The sequence below is a fragment of the Gracilinanus agilis genome, chromosome 5 (genome assembly GCF_016433145.1).
Source record: "Gracilinanus agilis isolate LMUSP501 chromosome 5, AgileGrace, whole genome shotgun sequence".
NCBI lineage: Eukaryota > Metazoa > Chordata > Mammalia > Didelphimorphia > Didelphidae > Gracilinanus > Gracilinanus agilis.
Window position 1 is genome coordinate 307,295,104 of NC_058134.1, and position 21,668 is coordinate 307,316,771.

General features: G+C 51.5%; 1 protein-coding gene across 1 annotated transcript in view; it reads right to left on the minus strand.

Moving 5' to 3' along the window:
* Positions 1–21,668, minus strand: part of PARVB (parvin beta) — a 73,196-nt gene that overhangs the window by 26,840 nt on the left and 24,688 nt on the right. Inside the window, exons 2-4 of the mRNA XM_044679594.1 lie at positions 3,965–4,054; positions 2,691–2,761; positions 1,621–1,723 (exon numbers count right to left, since the gene is read on the minus strand). Of these exons, the coding sequence (XP_044535529.1) occupies positions 1,621–1,723; positions 2,691–2,761; positions 3,965–4,054 (264 nt within the window). The remainder of the gene's footprint in view (positions 1–1,620; positions 1,724–2,690; positions 2,762–3,964; positions 4,055–21,668) is intronic.

The window sequence follows — 21,668 nt, forward strand, 5'->3', positions numbered from 1 at the left end:
AAGGAAGGAAGGAAGGAAGGAAGGAAGGAAGGAAGGAAGGAAGGAAGGAAGGAAGGAAGGAAGGAGGGAAGGAAGGAAGGAAGGAAGGAAGGGACGCCAGGAGGAGGCAGGAGAGAGTGGAGTCACAGGAAGGACAAGGTCAGAAGCCAGGCCAGATGATGGAGTCCGAAGGAACGGGCTGACAGGCAGCAGATGCGGCTCTGGGGCCCAGCTCTGTCACTGCCAGCTGTGACTCCTTGGGCAAGTCAATAGTCCCCCGAGGGCCAGTCCTCTCATCTGGAAAATGAGGGCCCCACGGCATCAAGGGCTGACTTCCCGGGAAGGTGCTGAGGACTGAATGAGCCACCAGATGTGGACATGCTTGGAGCACTGTGAGGCATCCCCCAAATGGTGTTCTCAGGAGCCCAGAGGGATGCCCACGACTTAGCGATGGCACCGACAGCTCGGGAATCACGGGCCTGAGGGGGGAGATCTCGGGGCTCCCATGTCTGGGATGAACATGAGAAAGCCGCCCAAGGGCCCCCAGAGCACCTTCTCTGTCATTTCAGTGCCATCAAGAGGGATTAAGTGTGGAACCGGGCTGGGGGCCCAGAGATTAAGAAGGAAGCCCGGGATAAATGAGTCGGGGCACAGCATGCGGGCATGGACGACCAGGTGCCTGCCCTGCAGGTGCTCACGTTCCAGCTAGGAAGGACAGTAGAGAGAGCCAGGAGCAACCAGAGGGCGGTTCTGGCATAGAAAGGGATGGGAGAGGAACCACAGAGCAGGGACTGGCTGTCAAGGAGTTTCTCATCTACTGGGGAGTGGGGTAGGGGGAGAAAATCTACAAATAACCATGAGCCAAGCTGAGAGTCTAAAGAGGAGGTCCAGAGGCAACTCCAGAGGGCCTCATCAGGGAATGCTTCCTGGAGGAAGTGGTATCCAGATAGGTTTTGGAGGAATGGAGCCACATTAGAGACAGATGGGGAAGGCAAGTTCCTTCAAGAAGACAAGGAAATGAGGAAGGACAAAACAACAGCAGGGACAGTGGGGAGCTCATTGTGGTGGAAATGTGGAGCAGGAGCTCCCTCCCTCCTTCCTGTCCTCTCTCCCTCCTTTCCCTGTCACCCTCTTCTCCCTCCCTCTCTTCTTTTGTCTAAGATGAGTTACTCTCATGCTGCTGTTCTTATATTTAACGCTCTAGGTGCTTTTATTATATTGTCTCCTCAGAATCTCTAGAAATGATGCCTCATCTTTTCTATGCCTCAGTTTCTCCATCTGGAAAAAGGGGGTAAAGCAAGCTGTCTTTGGGTGAGAATGTAAGGAGCTCCCTTTGGAGCTATCTGAAGGCAGAGGGAGCCGAGAGGAGGGAGGTGACTGGTCACTCTGCCCTGCTCCTCCCTCTCCCCCCACATCTGTTTATAAGAACAGAACTGAAGGACCAAGTAGGATGCCAAGGACACTGCCCCATCCACCCTCTCCATGGACAGAGACCAAATCAGGGTGGTGGTCCTGAGCTCAAATCCCCTTTCCGGGCCTCAGTTTCCTGCTCTGTAAAATGGGAGTCGCCCCCCGTGCCCGTTCCTCCTGGACAAACGCAGGTCAGGAGAGAGCCCCTTCCCTTCCTTTCTGGTCACTCACCCAAAAGCTTCTGCAGCACCTGCCCATCATACAGGTCCTCCTCCAGCTTCTTTACGATGATCCTCTCCTCCACCAGCACATCGTTAATCCAGTCAATTAAAACCTACACAATCAAATCAGGAGTTAATGCAAGAGGTGCCCTGGGCCTGCCCAGCCACTCTCCAGGCCTGTCAGAGACCAGACCTTGCCATGCCCCGGGCACAAAAGCCAGTCTAGAGCCCCGTGTCCTCTGCCAGCTCCAGCAGGGGCCAGAACTCAGGCCACCTGAGCCACCTCCATACAGCTCATCCTGCCAACGTTGTCCTGCCTGCCTGCCCGCCTGGGGGACAAATCAGGGGCCTTCTGCGCCCTCTCTGTCCTGCCTGCCCGCCTGGGGGACAAATCAGGGGCCTTCTGCGCCCTCTCTGTCCTGCCTGCCCGCCCTGGGGGACAAATCAGGGGCCTTCTGCGCCCTCTCTGTCCTGCCTGCCCCCGCTCTCAGGGACAAATCGGGCTGGTCCTCCTCAGCCGGGACGGCACGCCTGGAAGCGGGGATCCACCACAGCCAGGCAGACACAGATGGCTGATAAATAAAAATAAACAAACACAACAAGGTGGGAGTGAGGAGCTGCTCCAGGCCTGCTGCCCACTCACTCGTCTTTTTAGAGGTTGTTCCCCAAGGCAGGGCTGAAAGGTGGAGTCTGGGGATCTGGGGTCAAGGCCCTTGACCTCCCCACTCCAAGCCCCGGTTTCCTCATCTATAAAACAAGGGTGTCAGAAGGCGGCAGGTGGCAATGGAACGTGCTGAGGGCAAAGGCTCAGGATCCGAGTTCTAATCCTGGGTTGACCACCAGCTGCTTCTGCCACTTTGGGGCCTCTGAGGGCCTCAGTTTCTCCATCTGTAAAATGAGGGGGTTGGCCCAGGCAGACCAAGGCCATCTTGATTGCCAAGGCCAGGCCCCTTCAGACCGAACACCCTGGAACTCTCTAATGACAACAATGAGGAGCCTTATGGTGGCCAGCGGGAGCCCCATGATGGGCCATGAGGGCCCCCCACCAACCCACCCCCACAAGGAGCACCCTGCACCTACCTTGTTCAGTTCTTTGAACTTGGGGTCCTCCCTGGAGGTGGGATCGATCATCGTCCGCTCCTCATTCTCCTCTGCCAAAGGACAAAAGGGAGCCAGGGTGAAGAGGCAGCCACGGGGGGGCGGGGAGTGCACCCGGGGTGTAGGCCCAACGGCCCCCCCAGAGTAGCTGAAGGCCTCCAGCCCTGAGAGTCACTCATAGCACAGCCTCCAGGCCCACGAAGCACACGCCAGTATTGTCTCCATGGCTTCTCACAGCTCTTCCTGTTAGCATCCTCGCTACAGATGGGTAAACTGAGGCTCAGTGAGGCGATGTGAGGATCCGGGCAGGCCTGGATCTCAGAGTGTTCCCAGAGCCCTCCGGGCCCAGCGCTCTAAGCCCTGCCCCCCGGCCACCTCTGACACAGTACGGAGGACTTACGGCCGCTGCCCCAACAGCCCATTTCCTTGTCCGGTGCCTGGCGGTCAGTCGGTCAGTCAGAGAGCCTTTACCGAGGAGCCGCGAGGCACCAGACACCCTGGGCTACCCCTGGCTCCCAAGTAGCACCCAGGCCGGCCCCGGGGGCTCGAGGGGGCAGAGCTTCTGCCAAGGACAGAGCTGGCTCCCCGGTGCCTCAGCGCTCCCCGGCGCCGCAGCGCTCCCCGCCTTGGAGCCAGCACGCGGTCCTGATTCTGAGACGGAGGATGAGGAGTTAAAAGGGCCTCCCCAAACCTTCTGTCTCAGCTGAGGCTAAGAATAAAGGAGGGGAGGCAGAAGTGCAGCACGGTTACCCTCTCTAGACCTCAGTTTCCCCATCTGAAAATGGGGGTGTTGTACCAGCAGGCCCGTGAGGCCGCTCCCAGCTCGGTCTGGTCCTACGATTGATTATTGTGGCCGGATCAGGGACTGAGGGGCAGAAGGGGCCGGAGGCCGGCTGGTCCAGCCCCCTCATCTTACCCGGGAGGCGGGGAGTAAGCGTCGGAGGGAGGATTTGAACTCACATCTTCCTAACTCTAACAGTCCTTTCTCCTTTGCTCCCCTTCTCCAGGCTCCACTGGCTCCTGCTCCAGAGCCCTTCGCTTTTGCTAAGGCCCCTTACGGGGTCTGTGAGCTCCTGGAGGGGTGGCGTCCACCCGCCTTTACTTCTGTCCCCCGCGCTCTGCTGGGGCCTCGCCTGGGGCCTCCTAGAGGTTCTCCCTCCCTCTGGCCAGTCCGTGTGTCCCGCATTCCAACCCCCACCCCCAGGAGGCACAGCAACATGGCGGGCCCAGGCAGGGGGAAGGAGGAGAGACTGTACCAAGGAGGGTGTCCTCGGGGTGGATGTCCATGGTGGCCGGCGTCAGCGGGGAGTTGATGGCATTTTTGCCCTCTTCCTGGAGGTCACTCACTGTTGAGAGAGAAGGACCAGAGAAAGGAGGAGTGAGCACGAGGGGACACGGGGGACGTCGGGCCGATGCCCTGCGCACACACGGTCAGGAAAAGCTGCACGGGACCCAGGCCGCCCAAGCACATGCCACGAGCCAGGAAGGCCTGAGTTCCAGTCCTGCGTTCATGACCTGAGGGAAGGGCATTGACCACTGGCACCCCCAAACACTGGCAGGTCCAAGCCTGGGTCACGGATGCAAATAAACAAGGAGAGAGAGACCAAAAGGGGGAAGAACACAGGGAAGGAGGGAAAAGGGGACAGAGAGGAGAAAAGGAGGGAGAGAGGGAGGGGGAGAGAGGGAAGGAGGGAGAGGAGGAGAGGGAGAGATGGACAGACGGAGAGACAGAGAGAATGGGAAAGAGAGAGAGAGGCAGGGAGGGAAGAACAGACAGACAGACAGACAGACAGACAGACAGACAGACAGACAGACAGAGGGAGGGAGGGATGGTGGGAGGAAGAGAGAGAGGGGGAAAAGGAAGAGAGAGAGGGAGAGAGACAGAGACAGAAACAAAGGGACGGAGACAAGAGATAGTAAGAGACAGTGAGGGAGAGATAGGCAGAGAAAGAAACTGAGAAAGATAGATTGAGGAAGAGAGAGAAAGAGAGATTGAAAGAGAGATTGAAAGAGAGAAAAGGAGGGATTGGGGAGATGGGGAGAAGAAGGGAGAGAGAAGGGGAGAAAGAGAGAGGAGGGGAGGGAAAGGACAAGAGAAAGGGAAAGATGGGGAGTAGAGAAAGAAACAGAGGGAAAGGAAAGAGAGATAAGAGGGGAGGGAAAGGAGGAGGGGAAGGGAGAAGCAAGGGTGGGGGAAAGGCCACCCCCCTACACTACTTCTGCCCATCTCTGGGGTTGGGCTGCTTTCTGTCTTTGCTGTTTCTCTCCCACCTACCCGCATGCCTAGGACACACAGAAGGCACCTGATGAACGCTTAACAGATGGGAATCCCAAGCCACCCCTGTGTCCTAGGTAATGGAGAACTGAAAATCTAAACCTGTGCCTGGCTAAAAAGAGGCCCCCTAAAGAAGGCCTCTTGGATTTGCTTCCCTACAAGCTGGGTCCCTGGACGGTGGTTCTCACCCCGTACAAGCCACCGGGCCACCGTGGGGATCGGGACTCTCTTTGGCCGCAGCCTCTGGGCTGTAAGTCTTGAAACATTAAAAAAAACGTGGAAGTGAACTGATTTGGGTCTGGTTGTACCACGGAGCCTGGGGGCCCCCACGAGGCATTGGGGCTGCCCCTCCTGTGAATACTACATGGCCCTCCTGAGTCCAAGTTCTGGCCAGTCCTCCATGCACAGGCCCCAGGAAGGGCAGACCGGGAGCCCCTGCTCCATGCCTGACTCCCACAGGAGATGATCAGAGCTGGGGCAAAGGGCTGGAGAGCAGCATTCACAGAGGGGCTCCGCACCCCAGGGAAATCCCACATCTCCAAAACACTGAAGTGTAACAATAGGCTCAACACAACCAAAGGGTTGGCGCCCACAGGGAGAAAATGGCTACCGCCCGTGTCCAAAAGCAGCCCTTCTTTCTCTGTAACACAACTCAAAGATAGAAGCTCCTTCGGGGGCATACGGCGAGCTAACCCAGCAATGGTCCTCCATTGGCCTGAGAACTCACTACCCCACCGAAGCGGCCCCTTTTCACTCGCAGAGAGCTCTAATCATTAGCAAACTTCCTGCGGCGAGCTGACTCTCACCATTAGTTCTTCTCTCCTCTGGAGCTCCCGGCGTGATCCAAGATGGTGGCTCTGGCCATACTGGTGTCACCTGAGTCTTGGGACTGACCGTGGGTTTCCTCACTGGCTGATCTTCATGGCTCTCCGTGGTCCCCTGACCACCCTGGTCACCCTCCTTGGAATTCACTCAAGTTTGTCAGTGCCCAACGAACATCAGATCCCAGAGCTCTTAAAACGTGGCTTCCCAATGAGGAATTGTGGACCAGGCCACAGGCCCAGACCCATGGATGCCATGCCTCTCCTCTGGTCATCTTGGTCTTGGAAATCTGGGGAGATCGCTTCTGGATGAGGCCTTGAAGGATGGGAAGAAATCTGGGGGGTTTCCATGTGTGAGATCAAGGTTTGAATCTAGCCATGCAGGGCTTTTTCAAAAGATCAGAAGGAAACCTAGCAGATCCAGGGGGAAAAATGCATTCTCTACCTTCAGTCAATAATGCTATTCCATATTCATTCATCGTGTCTTAAGCACCAGCTGTGTACGGAGGAGAGAGAGGCCTGAGGGGGCGGCTCTTCTGAGGCCCAGGGAAATGAAGTAACTCGCTCATGCTCACCCAGAGAGTGACCATCGGCCCTGACTCCAAAGCCACCGAGCCACACTGCCTCTTCCCTCACTCTCTACATCCAGAGTCTACCCTCTCGGGAGGGCAGGGCCCGGCTCTCCTTTGTACTGTAGCCAGGTGTGGAGAGGGGCCGCAGGATGGGGGGTGAGAGGGCAGCCAGCCCCAGACATCGCTGTGAAGGACGGGCTCCTGCCCGGGGAGGCCAGCCGGTCCTGGGCACCATGCGCTTGGGGATGGGTCAGTCTGAGCCCTTACTCTGGGGGAGCTGGCTCTAGTGAGCACTAGCAGCAGCTTCACTCTAAACAGGAGGAAGCCCAAGAAAAGGGACTGTATGGAGCAGAGACACAGACGGCTGGTTTGTTCCCTTTTTCTCTGCCGTAAACAGACAAATGTTAAAAACAGAAGAAAAAAATGATCGTGTAGGAGGGAGAAAAGGAAGAGAGCTTCAGGGCCCGCAGGACCAACGGCCCCCACCGAAAGCCCCTCCACAGCCAGCCCAGAAGGGCCCTTCTCGGGGCCCGAGTGGGGCCAAAAGGTGGCAGCGGCGATAAGGGAGTTATTTGTTCCCCTTTTTTAGACCGTAAGCCAAGTAGGTCAGCTCATCCAATTTATTTCCTCCCCAGCCTAAATAGGAGGGTAAATAAACCTCTACAAAGTGAGCAATTTATTCTGAGGCAAAATAAAGCCTGGCGTCAGCAACTCCCCTTCCTACGGCATTTTCAGGATTACAAAGCACCCTTCTCACAACAACCCTACAGGCCCTATCAGCCACACAGCACAAGGACTCACTGAAGAGGAAGAAAACCACACCTGAGAAGAGTGAGTGAGCCCTGGGTTCGAGGTCACGGTGACAGTAATAGGGCAGAGCTCCCCAAGCTCAAACATCTACGGCATGTGTGGTCTCGCCCAGTATCCTGCCAATGAACTCGAGTAGGTAGACTGAGATGGCTCCCAGGGTGATCTCCCCAGTGGGATCCCCCTTCTGCTTGGGATGTGGGTGCTCAAAGTAGCTAGAGAGGCACCATGGACAGGAGCACCATCTTGTTTTTCCTACTGGTAGCTCCAGCGTTTAGCCGAGAGTATTCATTCATCCATCGTGGATAGACTTGACACCGGGAAGAAATGGGCACCACTGATCCCCTCCCCTGCTGCATCGCACACTGTAGGAAGCACCCTGATCCTCCCCTGGGAAAGGAGGGAGCTGGACTCAGTGACCTCCACAGCCCCCTCCAGCTTGCAGATCCTTTCATGCCGGTCACTGGTTTTCAAGGACGCGGCGTACGAGAGGGCAGCACCAGCTCCCTCTCCTGCACCTCTGCTGGTGCTTGGTGCGGGGGATATGGATGGGCTCGTTTTCTCTTCTTGTATCCTGGATGACTTGGACATGTAGACGGGAGACGCTTCTCAGCTAGAACAAGTGCCCCCACGGGCCACGTCCAAAAAGCCAAGGAGGCCTCATTCTGCAGCCCGAGTGCAGACAACGTCAGATCCTTTTGTTCTTGTGGTTTATTGATCCCAGAGGAAGCATCTGATTCGATTGGCAAAGTGCCCCGACAACAGCAGTATGAGCTAGCATGGATATATCAATCGCCTCTGTGATGCCGGATGGCCTCCAATGTCTCTGCTCCGCTTTGAAAGCCCTCCAGAATCTGATCCCAAACCATCTGTGGACTCTTACTACATTACTACCCCGCACTCTGAGACGCAGCCAGGCCTCTTCTCTCACCGTCTCCTGCCTCCACACCTTTGCACTGGCCTTCCCTCATATGAAGGATGCCCTCCTTCATTTCTGCCTCAGAGCAGAGTGCCATGTTGTGCTCCAGGCCTCTGCTGAACCCTTCCCTCCCAAACTGCTGCTGTCTTCATACTTTCTGATTCATGATCTTATCTGTCTTCCTCCTTCACTTTGCATTTTTTTCTGTACAGATGCCTAAGTACTTGCTGTCTGCGCCATTAGAATATAAACTCCTTGGCTTATTCATTGTCTCTAGCTCAGCACCTGGCAGAAGCTAAGTACCTACTAGCACTTGCTGACTGTTGACGGAGAAGGACCTGCCCAAAATCAAGAGCTGGGATTTGAACTCAGGTCCTGGGAGTCTAAGATAAGGTGGTCCCCCACAGGAAGGCACTTCTAAGGTCTACGGGCATCTCTCAAGGGACATGGATGCTACGTCCAGCTTCAGATCCAGGGTCCCCAAAGCACCAGGACCCTGAGGACGTCCCATCAGAGAGAGAACCTGGCTCGTCACTCTCCTCACAGCCTCTGCCATTGAAAGTCTGGGCAACCAATCCATTCACCTGTCAGCGAGAGGCTCCCCAGGGCTCCTCGCCCCCAGAGAAGCCAGAGAAATGAAGGGGATCTCTCTGAAGCTCCCCTCTGGCCATCCTTCCGAGGACCCATTAATCACCAGATTAGGCCAGCCTTGGATCAGAACAAACTGGCAGTTATTTCTCGCCTGCTCGGGGTGGGGGGCAGCACACCTCACCTGTCACTAATTACGTTGCCCACAAGCACAACTTTAGGAGAAGCGGCGCGCTGGGTCATCAGAGCCTCGGAAAACCCGAAAACATCTTGGTGGCAGGGGCTAAACCTGGCAGCCAGGGCCGTTTGTCATGGGCAATAAGACACGGGATTTACAGCCAGAAAGGCCCTGGGCCCAGCTGATTCCACCCCTTCCGTTTCCAGATGAGCAAAGACTGGCATCCAGCGATGCGGCCCAAGAATCCCAATTCGGGACAACCACCCGATTTTCTTTTAGGAAGGAGGAAACGGAGGCCCGGGGAATTTAAGAGTGGCCAAGATCACAGAGGTGAACAACCAGGGCAGCCTCGGAAGCCCTGTCTGTGGCCCTGAGAGGCAAGCGGGGCGCCCTTTCATTCTGCAAAGAGCAATCCTGAAACCCAGAAAGAGAGAGGTCACGCGGCGAATTAGTAGTTTATAGAAGCAATCAACCGCCTCGGGTGCGAGGTGCTGAGGCACCCACCAAAGTAAGAGCCAAGAGGTCTGGAGGGGGAAGGGCCTGAGAGGTCCTCTAGTCCTCTAGTCCACGCCTCTTTCTCTACAGAGAGAGGAACTGAGTCGCAGAAAGGGGAAGAAACTGGCCCAGGGTCCCACGGCACAAGGGAGATTTTCAGCTTGAAGAGAGCCTGGAGACCGTGCTGCTCCTTTTACGGTGAAGCCCAGATCCAGGAAGGCACTTGCCCAAAGTCACACAGCCAACCTAGGGATTCCTAACTAAAAATGCTGTTCTGAGAAGGAGTCCAGGGGCTTCTCCAGACTTCCTGAGGGGTCTGGAACACAGAAAAGGGTAAAAATTTCTGTATGAGGTGCCTACTGTGTGCCAAGCACCGGCCTAGACATTGAGCTACAAAAACAACCCCCAAACCAGCCAGGAGTCGAGATTCCAATCTGGAAAGCGCCTCAGAGGTTCTCTGATTTCCACAGATGGGGAAACTGAGGCCTGCAGAGACAAAGGAACGTGCCTGCGATCGCACAATGAGAAAGCAGTTGGATAAAGAGGATTCAGGCAGGAGAGTGTCTGGACCCTCCCAAGAATTAAAACCAGAGACCACAAAAGCTTGTGCTTGGGAGGCGGCGTTCGAGCCCACAGAAGCCGCCACGGGGACCCTCCCAGGGACGCCATAACGAAATCGGCTGCTCGCTTCAAGCCAGACACCTTTCAATGAAGCCCCAGAAAGGAGGAGAGTGTGAGGGACAGGCGTGAGGACAGACAGCCCAGGAGACATTCTCCCCAAAGCCCAGAGGGCCGCACTGCTGCTCGGGGGAGGGGGGAGCCCCGGGACGCTGCAGAAGGGCCACCTTCCTGGCACAGGAGGAACTCCAAAAAGATGAGCCCATGAGCCGTCGGGCAGGACTGTGCGTGGCTGAGATCATGGCAAGCCTGGCCCAAGGAGGCCGGGACCACAGCGCCCCCTGCAGGCTCTTCTCTGCCAAGGGAAGCCCCAAGCCGGCAGCCAGTCATGGGGGCAGCCCACAGAGGGACCCAGAGGACCTCCTGGCCAGATACAGATGGATGGATGCCTGGGAAGACAGACGGATGGACGGATGGACGGATGGACGGGCAGACCCAGACAGATATAGCTAGAAAGATAGCCAGAAAGGCAAATTAACAATCAGATATAAACAGATCCAGCCAAATAGACAGGCGGCTAGATGGATGATCAGACGGAGACAGCCAGACAGATGTAGACAGAGATCAGATAGACAGACAGGCAAGCAGACAGACAGAGCTATTCCCAGCCCTGTTCTGATGTATAAAGCGTTCCGGAGCCCGGGGCGACATTTGTCCCTTCTCTCAGGCCAGGGGGGCCGCCTGAGTTATGGGGAATCATCCCGCTTCCTCCCCAGAAGGGGGGGCGCCGGGGGTTCAGGAGGAAGGAGCGGAGGAGCAGGACGGAAGCGCTGCCCGTCCGTGTGGGTCACTTGACCTCTGGACAGGCCTCGGCTTCCTCGGGTGGGAATGAGAGAGCTGGGCAGGATGGCGGCTTCCACGGGCCCGCCTGGGGAAAGAGCCGGCTGAAGGTCTACGTCCCAGCACGGCCTCCGCTTCTTCATCTTTAAAATATAAGTTCACAGATCTATCAGGCCTGGACTCCAAAGGATGCTTCCAGTCTCCAGACGAGGCTCCTAAGTCAGCTCTCTGGGGGCCTCCTCATGCTGGAGCCAGAGGGAAGGGGGAGACCTCCCATGAGCAGGGCGAGCTCTGCCCGTCTCCTTGCCCTGGAGGCCCCTCTGCAGCGGCTCTCCCAGGGGTCTGGCCCTCTGGCCTCCCACCTCCCCGTTACCCTGGCAACACAGAGCGCTCGCCAGCGGAGCTTCCGAGGGACCACTTGCCCTTTGCAGTGGCGGCTCCCTCTCGTCGCCCCCTCCCGACAGCCGGCCCCCCCCATGCCGACACGGTTCAGGAGGGCCCCCCTCTGAGGCCCGGCCTCGGCAGGACGGAGGATGGATTCCGTGCCTGGTGAAAGCAGCCTGGAGGGAATTATCCTGGCCAGGGCTCCACTTTCCAGTGACTCGGACGCCGTTTGCCCTTCCTACTTAGCTGTCTGCTGTCCGAGGGGACAGAAACAAATCCCTCTCTTGGGTTCCGAGGCTCCAACTCCTTCCTGCTGCTCACAGTCAATTGGTCAGAAAATCTAGCTTGACCTTGGACAAGTCACTTCAATGCCCGGGGCCTTGTTTTCTTTTTCTGTAAATGAGGAGGTTGGGGGGACAGCGGCCGAGGCCCCTCGAAGCCAGCCTGAGGCCTAGGAGCCTCCCTGGAGGACCTCAGGCAAGTCACTCGGATCTCCTCCATAAAATGAGGGGCTGAACTAGATACCATCGAGGCCTCTTCTGGGTCTACATTTATGAGCCTCGATCATTTGGGGGAGCCTTACCTGCCACTAACTTCGCTTTATTTTTCCCCCCAAACCTTCCTTGAGAGCAGACCCTGATTTTGCCTTTCTTGGTCCCTCCCCAAATCAGTACAGTGGCTGGCATACAGTCGGTGCCTAATAAATGCTCGTTCATCAGTAAATCGGTATTGATGATTATGGTTCTGCCTGGTTCTGTTCCATTCTCCTCCATGAGCAGAGGGACCAAAGTCTTTATTCTCCCTGGCTCCCAGAACAGAGTTTGGCATGCAGAAGGTGTTTAATAAATGTCGGTTGTGGTTACACATCCTCTCTTTTGCTCCTGACCTTTGAGCTCCCTGAGAACACAGCCCTGGCCTTATTGAAACTCTTCTTCTCCCTCCCCGGCATTGTGTAGATGGTGTATACAGCAGGGGACAAATGGATCTCCTGAGTAACTCCTCTTTCTCCCCCAGTGAAAGCCAACCCAGGAAGATCCTCCACCATCTTGCTGAGCTTTGGTGGACTCGGCTCGACGATACGGGGGGCACCAACTCCTGAATGACTGGCGGGCTAGTGCTTTGGCTTCCAGAAGGGGGACTCTGCAGAAGACACGGCTTCCTCTTGGTCCCCATCACAGTCTGCACTCGGGATTAATTCTCCCCTTCATGGGGGGTTTTCTAAAGTCTTCTGGCTCCCAAGCCCACACAGAAGAATTCCCCAAGATTAAAACGGCAGTCACTCGATCACTCAACAAAGCACTGCTTGCCCACTGGGCAAAAACACCGCAGGACCAGCCTGCCAGAGCAGGGAGGGGACCCACAGGACAAACAGTCCAAGACCCCATTTTGTAGAAGAAGAAACTGAGGCACAGAGAGGGTTAAGGGACTTGGCCAAGATCACCCAGATTCTAAGAGTAAAAAGTGAGATTTGAATCCAGTCCTCAGAAGTCAACTAGTCCAAGTCCTTCCCCTTACTGAGGGAGAAACTGAGGCACAGAGAGGGTTAAGGGACTTGGCCAGAGTCACTCAGGTTCTGAGAGTCAGAAGTAAGAATTGAACCCAGGGCTTCTGACTCTTTTAGGAGAGAGAGAACAAATGCCATGCTGTCTCAGAAGGAAGGTCTACAAAGTACTTTGCATACTTTGTCCTTTTCAGAGCTGGGCTGCTCTCTCTTTGTACCCTCAGCGCCTGGCACCTGGCTTTGTACCCAATAAATGCTTTATTCATTCATTCATTTACTCTACGGAATTCTACAGTCGACGTATCAGTCACTCTAATGCTAGGAGGATGTGTCCCTGGCAGATCCCTTCACTTCCCTGGGACTCAGTTTCCTTTTCTGTAAAAGGAGACCTTTGTTCTCCCATTGGCTGGCCCAATGACCTCCACTATACTCATGGTTCTGACTGGGGGAGTACAAAGAGGCCAGACTGGGTGTCAGAAGACCCAAGTTTCAATCCAGCTCTACCATTACCTCCCTGGGTAACCTGGAGCAAAGTGCTTCCTTTTCCCATCTGAAAAAAAGGGTCCTTTCCACCCCGAAAGGTCGCATCAATGCTCTATGCCTCAGTTTCCCTATCCATGAAATTCTGGAGAAAATAGCAGATGGCCTCTGGGGTTTCTTCTAGCTCGAGGTCTAGGTTGCAAGGCCCCTTCTGAAGCAAGCCTGAGCCTACGGACGCCCTAAATGCTTTATGTTGGCAGAGCACCCCCCAGAGAAGCAACAGGGTTTTAGCTCCAAGCAGTCTGAGAGACAAATGGAAGAACAATCCAAAGAACTCACTGGTGCTGAGAGAGGCTGATGGACACAAGACCCGGGCGACCCGCTGCTCGGTCAAGGAGGAGAGAGAGAGGAGGCTCTGCCGGGCTCCAGACAAATAGTGATGCCCAGAGGGGCGGGGGGCACTCAGTTTGCACACAGGCAGGAGGAACAGAGCCTCCACTATGACTTGCAGTTTCTAAAAAGCCCTCTTTGGGAATCCTTGAGGAAGGAAGGCCACCAAAGGCCTGACCCCCTCGAAGGGAGGGCAAGGCTGCTGTTTCATGATACACGACCAACCACCAACCAACCACCGCAAAATGACACCCTTATCTTGGCTACCATCGACTACCCCGCAGGCCACACACATCCTCCTCTCCCTGCTCACCCCTAAAAGAAGGAAACCCATAACCCAGAGAGAAATGAGGAAGGAAGGGCGGATCCACTCCTTTGGCTCATCTTCAGAAACGCTGGGCCCTGGGCGAAGCCAAGCACAGCTCTGGGGCCTAGAAGAAGCCTTCGCTCTCCACGTAGCATGACAGAAAACCAGTTTCCAGGCAGAGATGAGTGGGAGCGTGTGGGACACGGAATAAATGGGACATCCTGAGCCCCACGTGAAAGGAACCTAATAATAATCGCCCTCCCACATCTGCTCTATAGGAGACTTCCTCATTTCAGACCTCCCCAAACTCTTCTGCACTAAACACTCATCCCTCTGGTTCCATGACTTCAGAAAGCAAACATTTAAAGAGAGAAAACCCAAAAGAAAGTGTAAACAAAGGAGGTTTAAAGAGAGATACTTCAGGGTACTGGCTGATGGCTTTACGGACAGGTTGTTCCCCCAGAAAGAGGATTCACAACCTTAACTGATTGTGGGGTACAGAGAATAGCTAGCCACAGACCATTTCATAAAGTGAATGAACGAACAAAGGAAAGTAGAGAAGAAAGGGAGAGAGAAGGAAGAGAAGGAGGAAAGGGAGGAGGAGGCAATGAGAGAGAGAAGGAAAGAAAGGGGGTGAGAGAGAAGGTGAAAAAGAAGGTGAGGGAGAAGCTGAAAGAGAAGGAAAGGAAGAGAGGAGAGAAGGGATATGAGAGAGAAAAGGAAAGAAAGGTGAGAGAGGAGAGAAAGGAGGTGAGAGAGGAAGAGAAGAGAGAAAGGAGGTGAGAGAGAGGAAGAGAAGAGAAGGAGAGACGGAGATAGAGAAAGCGTCCAGAAGTCACAGGGAGTGGTGAACAAAGCCATTTGGTGTAATTGATGGGTACATCTTTTCTGGAAGTGATGGTAGTATTGATTTGAGTGCTGTGCCTAGAGGATGAAGAAGAGGCTTCAGGTGGCCTGGTGGCCAAGCAGATAGCCAGAAGGCTAGATGGGATATGAAACTTGGACATGTCTGAGGATGCCTAGAGAAAGTCCATATTCATTCACTCATCAAACAGGCCCACCTAGGCCTCAGGGGACCATTTCCAAAACAGAGTGAATTAATTTTCCCCAAAACATCTGAGTATGATTTCTTGGGGTCCAGTCATAAGATTTTTAAATGGAAGAAAATTGAGAAATCACTTTATCCAATGCCTAACAGATGGGGAAACTGAGGCCCTCACAGGAATCCAGATCTGGGAGAAACCTCAAGAGGTCACCTCATCTAACAGCTCATTTAGAGATGAAGCTTCTGAAGTTCAGAGGAGAAGGGACTTCCCCAAAAGGCAGTAACCAAGAGAGGGAGGATTTGAACCAAGGACCTCTGACTCTGTTCTGAGAGTGGGGATGAATGTCATGTTCTCTCAGGCAAGAGATTTGCAGAGTGCTTTTGCTTTTATCCCAACAACAATCAGACTCAGCTTAAGGCCATCAAAGGACAAAAAGGATTATGGGATGGGCTCTACCCTCCCTGAGAAGTCATTAATCCTTCTCTCTCTCTCCACTGCCTCTCAGAGACCTATAAATCAATCAACAAACATACTATGGGCCAGGCACCATGCTAAGTGCGAGGGATACAAATTGAGCCAAAATAATGGGGAGACCACATGCAAACAAATATATGCAAAGCAAGCTATGGAGAGCATAAATAGGAAATCACTTTTAGCAAAGGGAAGGTACTAGAATGAAGCTGGGTTGGGGAAGGCTACCTGTAGAAGGTGGGATTTTAGATGGGATGTAAAGGAAACCAGGAGTCAATGGTCAGAGCAGAGGAGGAGGAGAATTTCAGGCATGAGGGAATGGCCAGAGAAAGTGCCCAGAGATAGAGACGGATCAGCCAGGAGGCTTCAGAACCTGGATCAAAGAGAACGTGTGAGGAATGAGGTATAAGAAGACTGGAAAAGGAGCTGGCTGGGCTATGAAGGGCTCTGAATGACAAAGCATTCTGCACTTGCTCCTAGAGGCAATGGGGAGCCACTGGGGGTTATTGAGAAGGGGTTGACCTTCTGGATGGCAATTTGGAACAATGTCCAAAGGCTATAAAACTGGGTACACTCTTTGATCCTGTAATACCACTATGAGGTCTGTAGCCCAAAGAGATCAGAGCAAAGGGGAAAGGACCTACTTGTACAAAAATATTAATAGCTATTCTTTTTGGAATAGGACTGGAAATGGAAAGAAGGTCCATCGATGGGGGAATGGCTGAACAAACTGTGGCATATGATGGTGATGGAATACTATTGTGCTATAAGGAATAATGAACTGCTTGAATCCCATATGAACTGGGAAGAGTCACATGAACTGATGCAGAGTGAAATGAGCAGAACCAGGAGAACATTGTACACAGCGACTACAATACTGTGGAATGATCAATTGTGAAAGACTTTGTCACTAATAGCAACAGGATAATTCGGAGGGACTTCTGAGAAAGAATGCTGTCCACCTCCAGAGAAAGAAGTGTTGGAGTCAGAAGCAGATCAAAGCAGATCATTTTTTCACTAAAGTTTATTTGGGGGTTTTGATTTCATAGGAGTATTCTCTTACAACAATGAACAATATGGAAATAGGTTTTGCATGAGAATACATGTCTAACCCAGATCAAATTGCTTACCATGTCCAGGAAGGGGGAGGGAAGGAAGAGAGGGATGCAATTTGTATCTTATAACTTCAGAAAACATATGTGGAAAAGTGTTATTACATGTAATTGATAAAATAAAATCTTTTTTAAAAAAGAGAATGGCTTCACACACTTCCTAGCTGTGTGACCCTGGACAAGTCACTTAACTCGCATTGCCTAGCCCTTGCCCTTCTGTCTTAAGAGTTGCTACTAAGACAGAAAATAAGGGTTAAAAAAAAATCAGCATCCTCGTTCTCAAGAAGAGTACAATCTAACCGAGAGCCAACATGTACACATCAGTAAAGATGAAATCCAGGGAACGGAGTGGGAAGGCACTGGAAATTCAAATACAGGGGACTGGCTTTGTTCCACAGCTCTGTGCCCTTTTCTTCCTTCTCTTGCCTCCCCAGCCCCCAAGGCCCAGTAAAGGCAAAAGAAAAAGGAGGAGGAAACTACAACACTGAAATTTTAAATCCAGTGGCAAAAACCTGTGATTCAATGGTAAGAGCTCTACGGCTGAAGTTAAAGGAGCTGGATTCAAATCCTGCCTTTGTCACAGACTATGAATCTGAGCAAGGCAGGTAATATAATGTAATGTAATGTAATGTAATGTGATGTGATGTGATGTGATGTGATGTGATGTGATGTGATGTGATGTGATGTGATGTGATGTGATATGATATGATATGATATGATATAATATAATATAATATAATATAATATAATATAATATAATATAATATAATATATCTTAGCCTCAGTTTGTTCTTCTGTAAAACAGGGGCAGCTAGGTGGAGCAGCAGAAAAAGTGCCAGGCCTAGAATCAGGAAAACCTGAGCTCAAAAGCAGTATTAGACACTCATTGGCTAAGGGGCCCTGGGTAAGTCATTCAATCCTTGTCTGCCTTAGCTTCCTCGATGGCAAAATGGGGATAACAGCAGCACTATCCTCCCAAGGTTATTATGAAGATCAGTGAGGCACAGGGCCTGACATAGAGTAGGAGCTTAATAAAAAGTAATAAGTTTAATAATTAATTTTATTATGAGTTATAAATAGTACTACTTTAATAATAAACCTAATAATTGATTTTTTTTTATTTCTTATCTTCCATCTTAGAATCAATACTCTGTTTTGGCTCCAAGGCAGAAGAGCAGTAAGGGCTAGGCAATGGGGGTTAAGTGACTTGCCCAGGGTCACACAGCTAGGAAGTACCTGAGGCCAGATCCTAGGGCTTCCCTGTCTTTAGACCTGGCACCCAATCCACTCAGCCACCCAGCTGCCCCCTGAACTTAATCATTTCTAAAAAATTCTTTCCTTCCTTTATCCTAGATGCATTAATTCTGTTTGTGCTAAAACTTTTCAATCCATATAATCACAATGACCTGTTTTCTCTTTTGTACCTGCTTCTCTCTCTGTGGGGCTCAGAATTCATTCCGTACCGGTAGCTGCAGAAGACCTTTACGTGGCCTGCTTTTCGTTTTTATGCTGTGATCTTTGAAATTCAGGTCATTTAAATTTATTGTGGAATAGAGTGTGAGATGCTGGTCTCAGTCTAATTTAAGCCGGAGATTGTCTTCCAGTTTTCCCCATAGTTCTTATCAAATCGCCAATTCTTTCCCAAGTAATTTATGTTTTTGGGTTTATGGAACACTGGGTTTTGGAGCTCAATTATTTCTGATGTTTCTTTTCTGTTCATCAACCAAAAGAAAGGCCCCTGGACACCAAAAGATTTCTACTGAAACAGCGGTTTTTGCGGTAGCCGAAAGCTGGAAATAAAATAGATCCCCATCGGTCGGGAAATGGGTCAAACCAATCATGGTGTGTGACTGCAGGGGCAAATCTCTGCGCCCAAGAAATGACAGACATGGTGACTTCAGAGAAGCACGAGAAGATGGCTGTGACAGATGCAGAGCCAGGAAAGCCACTCGCACTGTGACTGTAACAAAGGAAAGTGCAAGAGTGAAAACAGATGAAAACAATGTAAATAAACGCCAGCCACAAGATGCTTCAACAGCAGAAACAGGGGAAAGAACTTCAAAGAAGGGGCGGGACCAGCTTACCTGCTTAGCTGCCACAACCCAAAATGGTCCATTTCTAGCTGAAATTGTCCCTGTGGAGCGTGTCCTCCATTAGGCTGGGAGCTCCCCCAGGGCAGCAGCGTCGGACTTTTCTGCTCGTATCCTCAGAATTTAGCCCAGTGCTCTGCACACAGGAAGGGGCTCAAACATGCTCATGTACTAATAACAATCAAAACTGACTGCTGAAAAATGCTAATGACTCAGCCGGGCTCAAAAGAACAAGTATTAGAAGGCACTGAAGGAAGGAGCGGACCCATCAATATCGAATGTTTTCTATGTCTTGATCAGTTTTGCTGACTTTTTAAATCTTTTTTTAAACCCTTAGAATTGACATTAAATATCAGTTCCAAAGGCAGAAGAGCCATAAGGGCTAGGCAATTGGGATTAAGTGACTTGCCCAGGGTCACACAGCTAGGAATTGTCTGAGGCTAGATTTGAACTCAGGGCTTTCCATTTTCAGGCCTGGCTCTCAAATGACTGAGCCACATAGTGCTCTCTCGCTCTCGCTCTCTCTCAATTCTTTGTTATAAAAGTGGCTCTCTGGGAAGGGGAAGGGACATAAATTTCCAGTGATATGAAAACAGAAGCTTTTAATGGAAATCTATTCTATTAAAACACACAAAGTTAATTTACATTTAATATACTCTCCTTTTCAAGAGGAAACAATCTGGTAGAAAGAGAAGTCAGGCAGACAGTCACATCCAGCTCCTAACCCACACTAGTCGTGTGACGTCAGACAAATTACAGGTAGCCCTTCCACAGCATGCCTTTCCCCATCACAGCTTCAATATTCGGGGGCTCAGCATAAGAAATTAAGTGAGAATTTGGGGAGGAGTTTTGTGGAAGCCTCAACAACACACAAAGGCCAGGAGATGAGCCAGAAAAAGTTTAGAAACTCAGAAATGCATTAAAGAATCTTTAGTATTGCATAATAACATTTTAACTTTTAACACCATAAATATGTATAAATTCTCCTATAAAGTTAAAATAAATAAAAAGCAAATATTTGTAAAAAGCACATAAAGGCCAAAACCTTTTACACCATTTTCCAGAGGTTCAGGACACCATCTCCTGACCCCGGCTCTATGATACTCAGCCTCTCAGGATTCTAGGCAGCACTAAGAAGGGGGGGGGGGGGGCGGCTGGGTGGCTCAGTGGATGGAGAACCAGGCGTAGAGACAGAACCTGGTTGAATTCTGGGGTCAGACACTTTCTTAGCTGGGCAAATCACCTAACCCCCTTTGCCTAGCCCTTATCACTCCTGTGACTTGGAAGTCATAATGTTGATTCTAAAAGGGGTGAGTGGGAGGTGGGGAGGGAGAGACGAAGGAAGGAAGGAAGGAAGGAAGGAAGGAAGGAAGGAAGGAAGGAAGGAAGGAAAGATGGAAAAATGGAAGGAAAGGCTCTGGCTTGCAATGACGAAGGATATTTCATCATCTGAAAGTTCCATCTATGAATGAAACCCCAAGCCCAATTCCTTTCCCTTTCTTTATTCTGGGTAAAAACAGAGGCAGTGTGTTAGAAAGATCTATCTCCATCCAGAGCACAGACTCTCAGAAACCAGGGAGACTTCAAAATAAACAGTAATCGCCTTGGCAATTAGTCCCCCAGACTCCATTTGATTTCCAGTGATGGGGGGCCCCCTCCCCAAAATCCATTCTCCTTTTGGAATGTCCTCATTGGTATTTGTTTGGTTTGTTTGTCTCCCCTCCTCTTTATCTCAATGTGAATTTGCATCTGCCTCCACCCTATGGCTCCCGGTGGTTCTACCCTCTGGAACCAAGCAGAGCAAGCCTAAACCCTCCCCTCTAAGCCCTTGGACCACTTGAAAACAGGTCCCACGTCCTACCCATTGTCATCCTCAAATGCCCCAGAATCACAAAAGCTCAGGGCTGGCAGGGCTTCAGGTCTTTTCCCTCCAACGTGGTCACTTTTCTGATGCCCTCCAATGGCCCGAGTCCTTGCATGACCGGAGAGTTTTCATAATGATAGCATTTAATCATCAGAAAAGGTCAACTCGATAAAGAACTGATGGACGTGCTTCAGGGATGCTCTGTACTGTGCTAAGGGCTGGGGATACAAATAGAAGTGATGCTTAGCATTCTGCTCAGTAGAGCCTATTTAAGAGAGCTCCCGATGCACTGTAGGAAAATTCATTTTGAAACTGATTTAAATTAAAAGATGTCAAATCAATTAAAGGAGTTACTTCAGTTATTTAGAAAATCCCCTTAGCCGAAGCGCCCAGTTCCCCACTGAGGCCTGATCGATGGGGCCTGCCTGCTCCAGGGTCACTTATCCAGCTTTAAGATGAAGGCTTTAGTTCCTTTTAAAGAAGTCCGATTCATAATATGGTCTAAATATTTCAGGAAAATTAATTCAGATGTATTTAAAGGAAGAAGGAACTTGTTCTCTTCCATTTTCAAGAAACTTTTTAAGAGCAGTAAAACATTTCCTTGCTTTTCCTATTTTCCTTCCTTCCTTCCCTCCTTCCTGCCTTTTTATTTTAAAGCAGGGCCCTTGGGGGCAGCTGGGTGGCTCAGTGGATTGGGAGTCAGGCCTGGAAATGGGAGATCCTGGGTTCAAATCTGACCCCAGACATTTTCTAACTATATGACCCTGGGAAAGTCACTTAACCCCCATTGCGTAGCCCTCACTGCTCTTCTGCCTTGGAACCAATCCACAGTATTGATTCTAAGACGGAAGGTGAGGGTTTAAAAAAAGAAAAAAGAAGGGCCCTTCTATGAAAGAGCTTTGAACTGAAGAATTCCTACCTACACTGTTGAGAGTATAACAAGTAGGCTGATGTACTAACAATTCCTATTATTCTACCATATTTCCTGAATCCCAAGATCCTAGAAAAAGGTCTGGAAGAGACACCAGAGTCCTTCTATTCTCTCCTCCTCACTACAGATGAGAAAACTGAGGCCCGAGGACTTGAAGTGACTCACCCAACAACACACAGGCAATAGCAGTAGAATTTGAACCCTGATCCTTCTCCAGGACTCCAGAGCTGCTGGGTTTCAACAAAAGGTTCTCTCACACAATCCTAAAATC